Source organism: Anguilla rostrata, chromosome 17, assembly GCF_018555375.3.
Source record: "Anguilla rostrata isolate EN2019 chromosome 17, ASM1855537v3, whole genome shotgun sequence".
Classification (NCBI taxonomy): Eukaryota; Metazoa; Chordata; class Actinopteri; order Anguilliformes; family Anguillidae; genus Anguilla; species Anguilla rostrata.
In genome coordinates this window covers 19,383,182-19,400,187 of record NC_057949.1, presented here as the reverse complement: position 1 = coordinate 19,400,187, position 17,006 = coordinate 19,383,182, and the positions used below count along the sequence as shown (strand labels likewise).

General features: G+C 45.4%; 3 protein-coding genes across 3 annotated transcripts; 2 read left to right on the top strand and 1 right to left on the bottom strand.

Annotated features, from left to right (window-relative positions):
- Nucleotides 1-2,119: 2,119 nt before the first annotated feature.
- On the top strand, nucleotides 2,120-3,398 carry LOC135243902 (mitochondrial ribosome and complex I assembly factor AltMIEF1-like). Its single transcript, XM_064316031.1, has 2 exons — nucleotides 2,120-2,234; nucleotides 3,149-3,398. The coding sequence occupies exon 2, from the start codon at nucleotides 3,186-3,188 to the stop codon at nucleotides 3,396-3,398; it is 213 nt and encodes a 70-aa protein (XP_064172101.1). The 5' UTR covers nucleotides 2,120-2,234; nucleotides 3,149-3,185.
- Nucleotides 3,399-3,629: 231 nt separating this feature from the next.
- On the top strand, nucleotides 3,630-12,244 carry mief1 (mitochondrial elongation factor 1). Its single transcript, XM_064316029.1, has 4 exons — nucleotides 3,630-3,776; nucleotides 4,305-4,485; nucleotides 7,102-7,376; nucleotides 7,821-12,244. The coding sequence occupies exons 1-4, from the start codon at nucleotides 3,630-3,632 to the stop codon at nucleotides 8,634-8,636; spliced, it is 1,419 nt and encodes a 472-aa protein (XP_064172099.1). The 3' UTR covers nucleotides 8,637-12,244.
- Nucleotides 12,245-12,303: 59 nt separating this feature from the next.
- napsa (napsin A aspartic peptidase) lies at nucleotides 12,304-16,914 on the bottom strand. Its single transcript, XM_064316030.1, has 9 exons — nucleotides 16,690-16,914; nucleotides 16,000-16,189; nucleotides 15,755-15,878; nucleotides 15,166-15,284; nucleotides 14,733-14,932; nucleotides 13,935-14,057; nucleotides 13,698-13,842; nucleotides 13,420-13,518; nucleotides 12,304-13,270 (listed from the first exon to the last, which is right to left on the bottom strand). Exons 1-9 carry the CDS (start codon nucleotides 16,758-16,760, stop codon nucleotides 13,109-13,111), a joined length of 1,233 nt encoding a protein of 410 aa, XP_064172100.1. The 5' UTR covers nucleotides 16,761-16,914; the 3' UTR covers nucleotides 12,304-13,108.
- Nucleotides 16,915-17,006: the final 92 nt, after the last annotated feature.

Genomic DNA, 17,006 nt, shown 5'->3' with positions numbered 1-17,006 from the left:
TTCATGTTGCAGGGTCATATCTGATCCCAGTTGGTCTTTTGTTCATGAAAAATATGCTGGTGACTTGAGGGGTGAAAGTATAGAGGGTACAGTAACTTAACAGTGCTCTGATGGACAACAATACAGTCTTTTACAGGGGCAGAGATATGAGATAGGATATTGACAAGCTTAGTGACAAAGAAAGACTTTTCACATAGCTCAGGAGACGCAATAAAATGTGTATGAGGATTTAAAATGTAATTAATAGTACTAAAAAGGACCATTGTATTATGACTATATTCATATATAATAATCGAGAAGTACTTAGACCGAGAATCCTTAACTGCATTGTTAAAGTGTATCAATTACTCCTTCATGAGGCTGTAGTTAACTTAGAAATTGAATGCTGTACATTTACAGTCAACCCTTCTGCATTCCCTCTTCATAGAATGAATAGAACAAATTCATCTGCAGTTGATGAATTAATGATCCTAGAACAAACAAGGTACCCATGACTAATAACAGGGACAGGGAGATGGACATAAACAAATAATGCTGTAATGTTCGGAGACACAGATATACTTAGTAACTGTTCTGATTGGAGCAAGTCCAAGAGTCAGAATAATATTCAATAATAACCTTCAAAAATTCAATGGCAAATACATATGATGGGGCATCAGCATGGATATTAAAGTCACCAAGAATCCACAACTGACAAAAACAGAATTCCAAAAGGAAAACACTGTTTTGTTTAGGAGACTACCACAAAGAGTGCATTGAGAAATGGGAGATTACATGCTAGAATGGCAAATCTGTTTTACTCTAACAATAGCCTATATTACATATACAGTACATAATTTTTTTTGTCCATTGATGCAGAAATATCTCTCTTCCAGTCACAAGTTTACACTAAGTACCACAAAGGAATGACAGAGCAGACTGTCAAAAAACTGTCCGTCATCAAATTTAAGCATTAAGTTTAAACATTTTTTTCCCACATTTTTCACATTTCATTTGAGCTCATCCATTTTAGTATTTCATTTTAATAAGCCTACATTCTTGCAAATTGTTTCATTATTATGATTGGTCTTATTGATTTTATTTCATATTAAAGTACTTTCCTTTACTTTGCAAGGATACTCATCAGAAATTAATTTAAACCTTTACTGGCTTGCATGCATTCTGCTTTTCATAAAACAGCTTTGTAAGTGAACTCTGATGATTTCTCCATCTGGAGTGGAGTTTTACTTCTTGCTTCTCAGAATTGATATGATGAAGGGGATTTATGCTCTTAGCCAATACGTTTAAAGGTGGAACGGAATTTCACTTCTTGAGTCTAAGAGAAGAGGTCAAAGAATGGGTTGCACACAATTCTGTGGTATGACACCCACTCATTATGACCAATCATACCCCCTCTCTACGGACTCTTAGGCTCATTCTAGAGGGCTAAAGGTCTCTCCTCCAACAGGGATGTGAATGCCCAGTGAATTATGTGCATGTGAGAAGCAAGTATGATGAGCAAAATGATCAAGAAATTCAAAGTGATGCAATTCCTACCACCAATGCCAGATAATTTTAAAATAATAGATATGTGATGCCAATGTTGTTTATGACAATGATTATGAAAATGAATATGGCGACAAGTTACCTACTATGTTGATATTCTCACACTCCACGGGATCGTGATCTTACTTTTAAAAAATCAGTATGGTGTCACTCGCCATAAATTTGGGAACCCCTGTTGTATAATCACTAATCCTAGAACTCTGCCACTGAAAATGCTAGAAATGTAGCCAAATCTGTGTTTTGTTATTTTGGAACAAATTAAAGAACGAATATACTATATATACACAAAAAACACATTTTATAACTTAGTCATCATTTACAGAACATTGCAGGAAAAATATGCATTTTTTAAAAAACGTAACCAACGGAACAACTGAGGAGTAAAGCTACAGTAGATTCTACATACAACATCCTGGCATACATACCAATATTCCAACTAAAGTTCGCATGTGTGGCTTATACAATATATTTTTTCAAGAAAACACATTTAATATTGACATATCAGCGTAACAGGTTTTTGGTTTATGTTGAAAATTCGGGGTTAAATATTTGCACCGGACTTAGTTACATTCAACCGGAAGCGAGGAACTATTTATTTCCGGTTTCTTTGTATTGACCCCGGCGTGAGGGGAGTTGCTGCTGCTGTTGTTGCACATGAAAGGATACGTTTTAAAAATAGTTTAATTAAAGTAAGTCGATATGTCCTTTCGGACTGTATAGATATGGTACATCTGAGTGCCGTGTCTTAATGTGATTTGTGCCTGAATTAGTCTTTCTTCTTGCTCGTAGGCAGACTCTCTTAATTACCGGTGGCTAATTTTCTTTTCGTTCAGGTAGAATATTTCTGACATAATATCGAACTATAACTTGTAGCTTCTGACATAATATCGGACTGTAAACTTGTAACTGTGTTTTTAATCTGCACAACCAGTCAATACTTGTGGGACGTGTACCATCAAGCGTCGCTAGTTTACGCTGTAGCTAGTTTCATGCGTTGAGTGAGCCTAGGCCTGCCTTGATCAGACAGTAGCCTGTATGTTGTTTTGAGGCACGTCTTTCAAGTATGAACCACTTTCCCCAAACACGTTTTTGACAGCTTTACGTGTATTTTGCTTGGTAATACATGCGTTAATAACTTACTGCCCTTACTATAATTGATATGGAAAAATCTAAATGAATGGGACGTCGGTGGCATTTCTGTGGTATTTTACAACCTTGGACATTAAAACTGTGTTTTAGTTTTCTGTAGCCTGTAATCACACGAAACTATGTGTTTGGTGCATTTGGTTGACGCTGTCGTTAAAGTAGTCTTACACTTTCATCAGCACATGCTTGCTTGAGAAACGCTCTTGTTGGTGCTCCTTTGACTGGCTGACATCGTAGTTTTGAGAGTTGTCTTATCTATAGTTAACCAGGAACCCTTGGTTTCCTCGTAAAAACATAAGCATAGATTCGCTATCACCCAGCCATGTGTTCGCATATAATTACTTTTATGTGGCTGGGACAGAAGTAACTTGGAACCAGTCTGTACAGACTCGTAGGCTGAGGTCAAGTTAAGGAACTTAAGTAACACTTTGGGATTTTGCCTTGCCTCTATGTGCAGCAGGTGAAAGGGACCACCTGCTTATGCGCAGTCACTGATGGGCGGCTGGTCTCGGGGGGCGGTGCTGGAGCTGTACAGAGCGCTGCTCCGCGCAGGGCGCCACCTGCAGTACACTGACCGGAATTACTACCGGCGCGCCGTGGCACGGGAGTTTCGCCGCTGCCAGGCCCTGACCACCCTTCAGGAAAAGGAGGACGCGCTCAGGAGGGGCCAGTTCTTCCTCAACAGCCGGCTAGGGGGATTGGTCTAGGTGCCATTATCATTAGACATTCTGCAGTCCCTCTAGGACTTTATAGAATCTGGTCTTGGACCAATTTCAGGTAAACCTAAAAAAACTATTTTCTTTTTTAACAATATTCCTGGACCAGCTAGTGTGCGAGCATCATCAGTAAAGCACTAAATTTACACTCTCTCTCCCTCCTCCTCCTCCACCTCCTCCTCTCCCGCCCCATCCCCCGCACCCTGAGCAGAGCGGAAGAAGATGGCCGGGGTTAATGGCGACCGAAAGGGAAAGAAGGATGATAATGGGATGGGTACCGCCATCGACTTTGTCCTGTCCAATGCCAAGCTGGTGCTGGGGGTCGGAGGGGCTGCCATGCTTGGCATCGCCACGCTGGCTGTCAAACGAGTGAGCCGAAGCAGCTGTGAAATATAATCGCTTCTTTTTTTCTGTGCTTGGCGGCTTCAGTTTGTCAGAGTAACGCAGTGTTCACACAATATCTGCACAACATGGATAAGCAGCAAAGGGGAGCTAGTCTGTCCTATTTTCAAATTAGGTTTGTAAAGCGGTCAGTGTGTATGAGTGACCCTATTCTATTCAGGGTTATAATCATGGCAGTTGTCAGGGTTTATATTCAGTGTTATAATCACTGCCGTTTTAAGGGTTATATTCAGGGTTATAATCGCTGCAGTTTTCAGGGTTTATATTCAGGATTATAATCACTGCCGTTTTAAGGGTTCAGGGTTATAATCGCTGCAGTTTTCAGGGTTTATATTCAGGGTTATAATCACTGCAGTTTTCAGGGTTTATATTCAGGATTATAATCACTGCCGTTTTAAGGGTTATGTTCAGGGTTATAATCGCTGCTATCTTTTCTTAAATTTGACGGCCCAATGGAGAGAGATGAACTTTGAATTCTGTAAACTCGCTTTTCAGATGTACGATCGAACCATAAGCGCCCCCACTAGCCCCACCAAGATGGAGCGGGGGGGTAAAAGGAGCTGGGAGGAGCCTAGTTGGCTGGGGTCGTCGCCAAGGCTACTGAACCATGACATGAAGTCCACAGTGAGTCGGTCGCTGCAGACACTACCTACGTCCTCCAGTGCCTTTGAACCAGGTAAACTGCCCGCCAAAGCCGTCTCCGTGCACTCCCACTACGCTAACAACAAGTGATACCACTGCAGACAAGCCGGACCGCGAATGGTTTCGCTTTGTGCATAGCAGGTGTGTGTATTGGTATTACTTATCAACACCTTGAGCTAGGTACTTAACCTGCAATGCTTCAGTACGTATCCAGCTGTATGAGTGGCGACAGTGTGAACGCTGTGTAAAAAGCTGTGTAAGGCGTTCTGAATAAGAGTGCCTGCTAAATGCCTGTAATGTGTTGACAGGACGTTATTTGTAGCCGTAGCCGTGTGTAGCGCACACTGCGCTGAAATCTTTTTAGTTGGTTTTGTTCCGTTCCTCTGCTCTGGAGTCTCGCTCATTTTAGCCAACTTGAAGGGGCGAACCCTCTTCCCCAGTGCAAGCATGTGTTATGTGTGTACATGCGTATGTGCATATGCGTGTGTAGCTGTAGGTATGTACACAGATGAGTTAGATTTTCCAGTGAAGGTGGGAGCACAAGAGCACGTTTACAAGCCTGGTGCTCTTATGCTGTTCCGTTGTGTTTTATCCACGTGGTGGGAAGCTGGTGTGAATCCCCTGTTTTTTGTTTTGTTTGGTTTGTGTAATTGTGGGCGATGATCCTGTCTGAGAGCTCTTAATGTGTTGGCAATTAGGCGTCCTCGAGTGGGACCTTTGAGCTTCGTCCTCCACTGACGCTCTTCAAACGCTCTTCAAAGCTAAATTGATTAGCTCCACACAACTTTAGTTGTGTCCAAACGAGTCCAGTCAGTCTCAGTAAGTATTTCGTTTTTATAACTACTGATACCTAGTGTACGCTACTTGAGTGTACACTCTTTCACATCGGTGCTTGTATTTGCTCTGGTATTCGGAGCACAGGTTAAAATCATCTGTTTGTAAGGGTCATTCACATCCAGAATGGCCATCATTGGTTGCTTTGTGTACTGCATTCAGCTTTAAGCCAAGTGAAGCTCATGTGACGGCTCAGAGAAACTCGGCTTGAGCAATACCGGCAAGTCCCTTGTAAGCAGCGAGACAAATTGTCGTACAAATTGCTCGTACATACAGAGAAGTGCAACAGTAGGTCGGCTTGAACAAATGAAATTTTGTTGAGGATTCGACCGAAGGAAGCCTGAGCGGGTGATCCATCTGACCGTGACTAAAGGCAGAGACTGCCTGTCATTGTGGGTGGTGCACAGTGTTTGGGGTTAAATACAGGTTCATTCTTGAGCAAGATCCATATTTTTGAACCATCGTACTGTTCTTGAAAAAGTAAGGATATACTAATTTTAGGATGGAAATGAATGAATGAATAAATTAATAAAATGTATTAATTCCCAGCATGGGAGTTCAGCATTACACTTTAAACTAGAAGGGTTACAATTCTTGAAGGAATTGTGTGGGCTTGCTGTGTGTATCATCCGTACGCGCTAACTAGGTTAACTAAAGTAGGCGAAACGCTAACATGTTAAGATGTTATCTTCTGTACAGATGGGATTTCTGTGAGCTCCCGCATGTTTGATGAATGGTGCTGCTTGTTTCAGCAAGTCATCAAAACGCCTAGCACACATTTGGAAATAAGAGAAGTGGACCCCCTCGTCTAAACTCCGCATTTGCCGAATGTACAGACAAAACTCTCCATTCTCCGTTTCTACTCTCATTTACAGCGCGAATGTACCATCTCCTTCGCCTTTTTTTCCTTTTTTTTGCATAGTTAGATAAACTAAAGGCACTTTAAACACTTTAAAATTTTTTGTTTTGTGTTGTGATCTTGCGTAGCCCTTCCCTTTATACATCCATGGCGTAGCCGCGAGACGGAGGTCTGGGTGAGATTCCAGCCCCTGTTAATAGCTGCCTCATAATTATTCATAATTATTCACACCCCAGCGGAACAGTGCGGTGTTCTCACTGAGTACACCGACAACGGTGTTCGTGGACATGTTCACCGGTGGTTCTCAGTCCTGACGTTCTTTCTTCTTACTGAGTATACTGCCAGATTTGCGGTTAGCTAAAGTAACGTGAGGCGATAAAGCTGTGCTTAAAATCTCCTGCCATGAGTGGCCACCTGCGTAAGCGTCCTACCACAGCGTTGGACCAAACGTCCCGAGTGACTCTCTGGAGTAACCACAAAAAAAGTAGAATATTTCAAAAAGTTTTGAATGTTTCAAAGATCTGAATACAAGCAACAATGTCTGGAACTAGCCAGTCATTTTGGTGTAAGCAGTTTGAATGTAGTGCAAAAACTGTAGGACTAGTTAGAGCTAGAAAAATCGGGCAGAAAGTGCGGATAATAAAAAGAATTTTAAATATATATATATATATATATATGCAAGATAGCAAGAGTGGGCTTGTCGGAAGCAAGCCCACTAATGATTTCCATTTCTTTTGGGTGATTATAGTAAAATAGATTTAAAATAGAGTTTCAGAAGAACCTCTGTTTGCATGTTAATTCAGTTCTTAAACACATACAATTTTTAGAACTTCTGTGAAGTCCTGCTTTGACTCCACAGTGCCCCTGTTGACAGTTTAATTGAATAAGAGGCCTCCCCACTTTCCTGTTAGGATTAAGATTTCTCCCTCTCCTCCTGCCCCCCCCCCCTCCCTCCAGGCCGTGTGCCCCCCCCAGGCCATGTACGGCGGGCCGGAGGGCAGGACGGCGCCGGTTCGGCGGACCTGCACCGCGCGCGACTGCGCCTGTCCCTGCAGGAGCGGCTGTGGACCTTTTACCGCGAGCGCGTGACCATCCCCGGCGAGGAGCAGGCCAGCGCCCGCCGGGCCGCCCTGGACATCTGCGCCGAGCTCCGGGTCTTCCTGCACGCCAAGCTGCCCGACATGCCCCTGAGGGAGATGTACCTGAGCGGGAGTCTCTACGACGACCTGCAGGTAGGGCTGGGGGATATGGCCAAAACAATGACATCTCCATTTGAATGCATTTTCTGAAATTGCTAAACAGTGTGATTTTCCATCGAATCATGTAAACAGCCTTTATTTAGTGCGAGTCCTCCATAGTATGCGTGTAAACTACATTAGGACAGTGGGTTCCTGGCTTCTGTTCTGTTCATGTCTATGAAGTGTATTCAGCCGGAGCTCTTTGTTGAGCAGTTGCAGGACAGGAGTGAAATTTGCTCTAAAGATAAAGGTAAACTAATGTGAGCTTGCAGCTTTGTGTAAAGGGTTTATGATAACCTTAGGGCTGCTGAGCTCAAACCTGTGGGTCCAGTAAGAACCGCGGTGAGCCTGGAGCTCCGGCAGAGTGATAAGTGTGGGTGAAGTGTGTGGATCAGACACACAGGTATGTGGCTCTGACCCCTCCCAGCTCTGTCTCAGGTGGTGACCGCGGACCACGCCCAGCTGATGGTGCCCCTGATCCTGGAGAAGAACCTGTGGTCGCCGGTCCCGGGCGAGGACACCATCATGAACGTGCCGGGGTTCTGGCTGGTGCGGCGGGAGAACCTGGAGTACTTCCCCAGGGGTAGCAGCTACTGGGACCGCTGCCTGGTGGGGGGGTACCTCTCCCCGAAGAGCGTGCTGGAGGTCTTCGAGAAGCTGGTGGCCGGCTCCATCAACTGGCCGGCCATCGGGAGCGTGCTGGACTACGTGATCCGCCCGGTGGTGCCCTCGGAGACGCTCACCCTGGAGGTGCAGTACGAGCGGGAGCACCGGCTCTACGTGGACTTCCTGCCGCTGCTCGCCATGGAGGACGGCGTCTCGCTGATCGCCAAGCCGCACCGCCGGGCCGAGCGCCACGAGAACCTGTGGCGGCAGAGCTTTCGCGTGGCGGAGACGGCGCGGCTGCGGGCGCTGGACCAGGAGGACGGCGGCTGCCGCTGCCTGTGCCTGAAGGTGCTGAAGGCCGTGTGCAAGCTGAACCCCGCCCTCTCCCGCCTTACCGCCGGCCAGCTGACCAACGCCCTGCTGCTGCTGAGCGAGGGGGAGGGGGACTGGGCCCGGGACGCGCTGGCCGACCGCTTCCTGCAGCTCCTCCGCGCCCTGGTGGGACACCTAGAGGCCGGGAGGCTCCCCTGCGCCCTCTGCCCCAAAGTCAACCTCTTCTGCGAGCTCACCCCCCAGGAGGTGGACGAGCTGGGCTACACCCTCTACTGCGCCCTGTCCGACCCGGAGGGGCTCCTGAGGACCGCGTGACCCCCACCCCCCGCCCCCACCTCTCACCACAGCAGACCGGTGGCCAGTTACCACTCAGCTGGCTCAGCTGGTTCTTTAGAAACACAAGGACAGCCTCCCCATTGCCCCTTTTGAGAGAGAGGTCTTGGACATGTCTCACTGTGAGGGAGCGTTTAAAACCCCGATGCATCTGCCGACAGATAAGTTTCGTTTCTTGGTTTGTTTTTTTATTTATAATTAGGCCGTAGCTTATTTATTACCTAAGACCGATGGTGAGATGCAGCTCAGTAACCTGGTTAATTGTATGGGTCCACCTAATTCCCCCTTAATGGCTGTACCTTTATAGGTTTTTTTTTTTTAAACCCAATGCATTTGATAGTATTATTCTGACTGAGACTCGAGCTGGAACTTGGCACAGAAGCTCTAAGAACAGAAGGAATTAAAGTGTTAACAGCTGGTCAGCAAGTTAAATTTTGGACATGGGGGCAGGAAGTTCTGGTGCACCATAGTAACCACAGCTGCCGAACACGCTTTCTCTGTTCACTGTGGTCAGACAGCCAGTGTGAAGCAGTCATCCTAGGTTTCTGAGAAACGGGAAGTGTGAAGGTCACTTCCTCTTTCATCCTAAAAACGGGAAGTACATTAGTGGGGAGTGCTATTGACTAGCCTACTTGAATGCACGTTTGTTTCCTTTGTGTGTTGAGCTGCAGGAAATGAAAAAATAAAGAACAAATAATTGTTGGACTCAAAACAGGATTTTATTCACTTCAAAGTATGTTAGTCCTATCTTCAGGATCAGGTGGAAAGTTACACTAGGTGTGATGGGTGTTCTGCACTGATGTTGGATGGAAGCCTCGTTGGGGGCTGATCCAGGAGTTGTACTGGTGATTGTGTTGCGTGAGGCATGTGATTGGCTGTAAGCAAAGGGCAGGACGCCATGTGAATATGATTTATTTTCATTTTGGTGTCAAAACTGGACAGTAGAGCTGCAAGTCAGAAGCACACCCCACTATATAGATGGTTTGCTTATAGATACCATTTTTACAGGGAGAATGCATATATATGTGTGTGTGTGTGTGTGTATGTGTGTGTGCGCATGCGCAAGTGGAGCAGTTTCACATTTCTGGTCAAGTGACAAAAAAATTTGCATTGGTAAATGTGTTGTCACAAGGAAATGCTTTGTGAAATCTGTAGGGCGAGATGTTTTTTTTTAACCCGTGTTCAAACGCAAAAAAAAAACACTGAAGCTCTTCCACTCCACCCTAAAGGTTTTTGAACTTTTGTAGGTGTGAATTGCTGAGTCATTCTTGTCAGAACAAAAGCTTTCACGAGGTAGGTGCAGATCCTCGGAAAAGTGACTAATAAACGGACAGATTCTGTGTGGCGTCTTGCCGGCTTTTCAGACATGATATGTGTCTCGGCCCAATGCTGTTTTGACACTTCGGAGTGAGTTTCCTGTGTCATCACGGATCGCCTCATTGCAAGAAGCTGACTGTTAGCAGCACTGTCTGTGAAATGTGACGAGCAGCCGTTGTCAACGGCAACATGAGAGGAGCAAAGGGGGGCCCAGGGGCAGTGCGTTTAAACTCACCCGGACTTTAACTTGTTGCACGCTTCCCTGTTCCCTGTTTAACACTGCCCGAGGAGCACTGAGTCCTGTCCTGGATTGAACAAATAAAAGGCTTTTTTGGGGAACTGTGAAGATTTCTGTCTGCTGCATCGATGCATCCCACGGGATAAAAATAAAACGATGTATTAATACTCCGTCATACCTCAGCTTGAAAATCCAACTCTCTCTCATTGCACCCAAAAGTAGTATGTAAAAGATTTTACTTTATTTATTTTTAATGAACATTGTGTCTGTGTCACAGACCCTTATTGGGGAGGGGGCAGCAAACTATGTTTAATAAATGTATGTCTAATAATGTAACGGAAACAAGTATTTTTGTATTTGTTGTGTGAGTATTACCAAAATGAGCGAGCAAGAGACTATGAAGGTATTTGTTCGCTGCACAACAATGGCATGTTTTGTTTATGCAAACAGTGATCCACTGTAGAACAGGCACTAGAAAAATGTGCAGACTTCTAAAAATCCTCTTCGGAAAAAGTCTCGATCCAAAATGGGGCTTGTGACAAAAGAGAGGGCGGAGCCACGGGGTCTGTGCGCTGGAGTCCTGCTCGTTCCACCAGTTCTGCACGTCTGTTTCTCCCCCCCGATCTTCATGTTGTTCGTCTTCTTGAAGAGCAAAAAGCTGCCTGTGTCCTGGCATGATTTTAAAATGTTTTGTTGTTGTTCAGGGAATACAAGCTGCATAGGCAGCACTTTCACAGCAAAGGTTACGTTGACGGTGGTTCATAAGCGAACAGGACACCCACTGATTGGAAGAGGCCTTTTCTTTTAGCCAGTGTCCTGTGCCCACCAGTCACTATATGACTGAAATCCTCCCACCAGGAACTGCTGCTGAGATTCACTTCTGTTTGTCACTAGTTAATGGCTCGAATGAATGTTTCCAATTCCAACTGTTTTTTTGTTGGTCCAAATATCGATTTTTTGTGTCTGATTTTGTCCTGTCTTGTTTGGGTTGGGGGTGGGGAACGTATGTGCCAGGTGGTGTCTCGGGGGGGGTGCAGTCAGTGTTGGGTTCGGCTGGTTGTGGCAGAGCGCTGTTTCTCTGATGCCTAATGAAACCCTTTATCGGCCAAGGCCTTATAAAGAGCCCACACTGGGAATCAGTGCTGTGTGAAGCTCATCACATTTCCAGAACAAGACCCTTTCAAGAGGAACGATGCTGGGTGCCCTGGAATCTGGATTTTCTTTTTAACAGGGCCCTGCAGGCAGGGTTTCTGCTGTGAAGAGTGGAGCTGGGTCACAGATTGAACCATCAGCTTTTCAGAAATCCCGGCCCATTGCCAAACCGACATGTGCAGTCAGAGGGAAAAGTCGAGTGAGTTGTGCAATCCATTTCTGATTTGTTTATGGTCAAATCAGTCTTTGGTTCCTTTTTCGGGGAGGGGGGTGGTGTTTGTGGCACAAGGTCAGTCATGGTGCTATATGGTGAAATCTGTCTGGTACCATTTTCTGGGAAGTGGGGGTGTTGTGTGTGACCAGAATTTCAGCCATGGTGCTCTTACTCTCCAGTAAGCATTTTTTTTTTTTGTGTTTCTGTGGTTTTTTTTATTTGCCTTAGAATTTCATATAATCGTCTGATGGAAAGTTTTCAGTTAGGTGGTCTCCGGTAAAATGGGAGGCCAGTCTAGTTTCTGTGGCAATAGTCAGAATTATGTTGCTGGTATCTTGTTAAAACCGTTGTCTGGATTTTGTCAAGTTGAAGGTTTGAGCTGCTAACTAACCTCAAATATAATGGTGAATCTCTTTTGCGAAGCACTAGGTCTGAACAGTATGCATCCATTTCTGGTGTCTCAAATGTTTTTAATCAGTATAGAAGTGTGTTCTGAAGAATCAGGGTGTGAAAAGGAAAAACTGAAGGGCATCCACAACAAACTTCCTACTTAGGTCTTGTCCAGTGTAGCCACAGGCAGACTATGGAAACACGTTACATAAACAAGTATGTTCATTTTAACAGGTTACGCTGCTGTTGCAATAAATTTCTGTTGGAGAGTTGACTGTCCCATTGTGTTTCTGAATTTTTTTTTTTTCTGACAACGTAATTTAAAAACCCAGGCTTACTTTTCCACTATTTAAAACTTTTATTTAATTAGAAAATAGGATTTTCATTGAATCATAATCTGAATTGGTAGGACCTACACAGATAAACACAATGTAGTTTGAAAGTGGACACAATATACAGAAAAAAGTTGCCCAAGTTGTCCACAAAAAAATACCTTTCCATTTACAGGAATCAAGCATACAATTTGCTTACATGTTTAACATTCAAATTATGGCATATCTTCAATATCATCTTTCATAACAGCAGTTTAAATTGCATGCATTTACCCACAGTTCTTATTGGCAGCGCTTTAAATTTGTCCCCCCAACAGTGTGACATTGATCAACAGGGGGAAAAAAAAAAAAAAGTAGTTTTTTTTTTCGCCCCCCCACTGGTCAACAACCCCGGTCAACAGAAACCGACTCAACACTTTCCCCACCCCCCAGCAGAAGGGTCTTCAATTTAATCAGTCAACATTTCAAGTTTCAAATTCTACAAATCATCAGCTTGTTCTTCGGAATGCTGCCCGAGTTTAAAATGAGCAAAGCACTCGGTCCTCACTCAGCACAAGCTTTTATTGATCTGTACAAAAAGTAATTCATTAAGAAATAAGTTGCATAGAAATAAAATTGCATAGTTAATTTGGTACAATTAGCCTTTCCCATCCCAATCTGTACCGTTTCATAGCTCTGAAAGTAGCAAGCAGAAAACAGAATGGATCAGAGAGGAGTGGCTCTTCCCTTTTTGGGTGGTCTTTGTCCCCTTCTCCAGTAGCCTGTGAAATATCTCTCTCTCTCCCCCCTCCTCTCTCTCCCTCTCTCCCCTCTATTTAGCAGGTGCGAAACCCATGCGGTCAGCATCCCTGTCAAACACGCTGTAGTAGCGACCGATGAAGACGTCTCCCAGAATCCACAGGGGCCCGGCTGGAGGGGGAATGTCCATGGCCATGAACCCAGACAGGCAAATCGACACTCCCAGTTGAGATTCCTGCAGTCACGAGAGGGAGATCATCACATTAGGGGCAAAATGACAGGGGCCACAGTGGGCACGATTGTTTCACTGTCCTGCTGTCACAGGGTTTAATCTGGCTGGGTGATGATGAATCATGCTATTCAGAGGGGTGGGCTGTAGGTTACCTTCAGGACATAGTCCTCCCCAGTCAGATTGAACTGCTTTCCTCCAAGAGTGAATGAGATGACTGGGAGAGATGGGATCTTCCCGCAAGGAATCATATACTGGATAACAACAACGGAGAAAGCTAATTTAATGCTCACACTGGCAGGCAAACATGGGAGATTCACCACACACTGCATTTTCATTGGTTATTGAGTTCCTGCTGTGCATTGTTCATTGGTTAGTGAGGTCCTGTTGTGCATGTTCATTGGTTATTGGCTCCCCAAGACCCACTCCTCACCTCTCCCATGAGTAGAGGCAAGGCCCCAATGGCTCTCTGCAGGGCTCGGACTTCCTTCGCAGGCCCTACGATGAGGGAGGTTCCTGTGTCCACAATCGCCTGGCAACCACCCTTGCAGAGCGCCAGCTGATTCCCAACGGAAACCCTGCAGGTGCAGATTAATGGGCAGTGAAGCGCACGGCGCTCAAACATCAAAGACGGAAAGGGTCTCGCTCGGAGGCCCGGCGGGACGCTCACCCGTCCATGGCGATCTGCCAGTAGGCCTTGCGGGTGACGTTCACGTAGTGCAGCGCTCCCTCGTAGTGCTGGTCATCGGCCCCTCCCAGCACAAGCTCTCCTCCCACTGCTGCTCTAGGGTTCCTAGGAACGAGCACGCGAACTCCCATTCATTTACAATGAGCGCCATGGTGATAATCATCTCTGTTGTAGTCTGAGCAGGCACTGGATCATGAGTTGCAATGTCATTCATTACCGTTTGAGGAATTTTTCGTTTTTTTTTTTTTTTTTTTTTAAGGGAGAAAAAAAAAAAACATTCTGCTGACATTGCTTGTTTATGAATTAAGGCCGTTTCAACCCATAGTCACAAACTGTCACCTACTGTATCACAGATTGTGTCACTCGCATCTCTTATCCAGTGCTGGGAAGTACCTCAAATATTCAGTTTCACTGAGAATATGAGCCACAGTCACAGATAGCTAAGCAATGTCGGGAAAAGAAAGTCACCTTACAAACCATATCACAGGGGTGTGGGCGGGAGGGGGGAGGAGTTCCAGACAGAATGATTGACAACAAAGACATGAAGGCACTGCATTCAATGTTTCATCACTAAATGTCACACATTCACAGCATGCTTTGGTGGAGTCCCTGGTTAAAAATGTGAGGGCACGCTGACAGTTGGCTCCAAAACAAATCATCAAACCACAGTCTGGGTGAGGTGGAACCTTACTGTACAGGTAGTTACAGCTACAGGAAGAACCTCTGGGCACACATGACATTTAAGCCGCAGAGTTTTCCCCACCGCCACTCGCCACACACCGGTTAATGTAGAAGGAGAAGATGTTCTGAGGCAGAAGCTTGGCAGCCATGGCGGTGTCAAACACCGGCCGGACGCCAGCGACAGAGATGGACGGGTACCCCATCCCCAGCACCCCGTCGAAGCGCGCCACTGCGAACACGAATCCCGGCTGGGACACGGCCTCGCCAAACTGCTGGCCCGGCACGGTCAACCCAGCTAACTGAGGAGGGAGAAATTTAAACACCAGCACAGCACAGCATGAGTGAGCTAGCTCAGTATCAGATCCGCATCATTCGTTATAATACAAACTGCTGCTAAACGCAAAAGACTGCAGTTTATTTTTTAACATGGGGAAGGAATCAAAAAGACACAGTCTGGGGATGAGAAGCTGTACAGGCGGCAGATGAACTGCCTGATGGGAGTTTGTGTATCCAGATGGATGCAGAGACTCACAGAGATGGTGTCCTGGCTGATGTAGCCTGACAAGCTTCCCCTTCCATATTGAATGGAGAACTTTGTTCCGTTGGCCACATAGGAGCTGGACTTCCCGGAATTGTAGCGACGGTGGAGCCCTGCGAGGGGGGGGGGGGCTCAACATTAATGACACACCTGCGCCACTGCTCTCCCCTGAGGTTAGTCACATGGGGCAGGTGTGCACCCACGACAACACAGTTGTTCTTATTCCCATTGACGTCGTACAACTAAGGGAGGATGAATGTGTTGCCGCAGTAAAACTGGGAAAAAGACACAGACACACATGTACCATTTTTGCACCGCTCACACACACGTGTTGGAAAGTTTGATTCTTTAAAATGAACCAGTACATTTGAGTGAGTATATCTAAATGAATCAAACTTTGGAGTTAGTCTTTTGAGTTTTTTCTGAAGACTTCACCGTGTGGCAGGTACAAGATGCCTCGGTTTGGTTTTGTGTAAAAAAATTAATGAATAATAGATTTGCTCATACAATTTGACACACACACACACACACACACACATACACACACACACACACGGTCACATGCAGCAGGGCTTTGACTCACAGCAGGCAATATCCCAGAAGGAGCAGTGAATGGAGGGCACCCACAGATTGGAGGAGCCTGTATCAAACAGCACAGAGAACTCCTGAGGAGGGGTGCCGATGCTGATCACCCCATAATACTGGGCCTGGGGAAAGGGGAGCCACATTATCAGTTATCTAATAATCGATACAAGCAAAAGAACAGCTCAAAATTTTGCAACCCCAAGGTTTACTGGTACAGCATTTCTCCCTGTGACCCAGACTTACGTCCATGAAGTTGGTCAGACTCTCAACAGGGACAGTCTTGTTAGGGTGGGGGGCGAGGCCAAGGTCGGCGGGGACATTATCAGCATACTGGTCGGTCATGTGCATTTGTGCCCTGGACTGTAGCTGATCCAGTGTCATCCCATTGTCGCACAGCTGACGGCGCAGAGTGCGCGTTTTCTTCAGTGGGATTCTGGCGGGGACGTTTTCCGTTAGCAATCAATGCACGGGATCAGAGGTGGTCACTACGGCACCTCGGCCATCACGCTACTTGTCTCTCTCGGCCGTTACACCCAGTTGTTAAGAGACTAGCCTACTTCCCGTTTGAAATACGGAAAATCAACTGGATGTAAAAATACTCAAATCGAGACAATCAAACATTATAAATATTTATGTTACCGTTATTGTAGTTAGCACGGCTGATATTTAGGAACCTGAATGTAGCAATCATACAAATATTAGTTAAAAGTAGAGAAAATACTACATCGACACGTGCACCTCGCTCTCGAGATCCACGGACTTGTATAGTTTTACATATTCACATAAATGAATATTCACATAAATGGTTATGCTCTAAAAAAGTTCTCTTTTTCTAAATAAATCAATGCAAACAGTCAACAACAATTGCTACATTACAACTGAAATGAATAGGATTAAGCTGCAAAACATTTCAAAATGTTTGCAACATTTTACCTGATAACTGCGCCACTGTAAACAATAAATATCGAAATAGCGATGAAAAACAATTTGTGATGACTCATCATTAAATTTCTGAAAGCAAACAGGGAAAATAGTCAATTTCGCTTTCTTATTTAGAACAAGATGAGGCTTCTTAATTGGGAGTGAATACAAATCAATCGTCGCAGGTTTTTCCGCTAGTTATATCCGTATCTGCCCCTCGGCGAATTCTCGCAAGTCCTCGACTTTCTTCGCTCAGTCCCATCCTGATTGGCGAGGGCTCCTAGATCCGGCATACTGATTGGCCAGTATGTTTTTAGATTACCCGCCCC

Excerpts from the sequence above, each read along its gene's own strand:
- LOC135243902 (XM_064316031.1), top strand. The coding sequence starts at position 3,186 with ATGGGCGGCTGGTCTCGGGGGGCGGTGCTGGAGCTGTACAGAGCGCTG.
- mief1 (XM_064316029.1), top strand. The coding sequence starts at position 3,630 with ATGGCCGGGGTTAATGGCGACCGAAAGGGAAAGAAGGATGATAATGGG. Across the intron at positions 4,486-7,101 it reads CTCCAGTGCCTTTGAACCAG|GCCGTGTGCCCCCCCCAGGC; the intron begins GTAAACTGCCCG and ends CCCTCCCTCCAG. Across the intron at positions 7,377-7,820 it reads GTCTCTACGACGACCTGCAG|GTGGTGACCGCGGACCACGC; the intron begins GTAGGGCTGGGG and ends GCTCTGTCTCAG.
- napsa (XM_064316030.1), bottom strand. The coding sequence starts at position 16,760 with ATGATGAGTCATCACAAATTGTTTTTCATCGCTATTTCGATATTTATT. Across the intron at positions 14,058-14,732 it reads TTCTCCTTCTACATTAACCG|GAACCCTAGAGCAGCAGTGG; the intron begins GTGTGTGGCGAG and ends GCTCGTTCCTAG. Across the intron at positions 13,843-13,934 it reads TGGCAGATCGCCATGGACGG|GGTTTCCGTTGGGAATCAGC; the intron begins GTGAGCGTCCCG and ends CTGCACCTGCAG.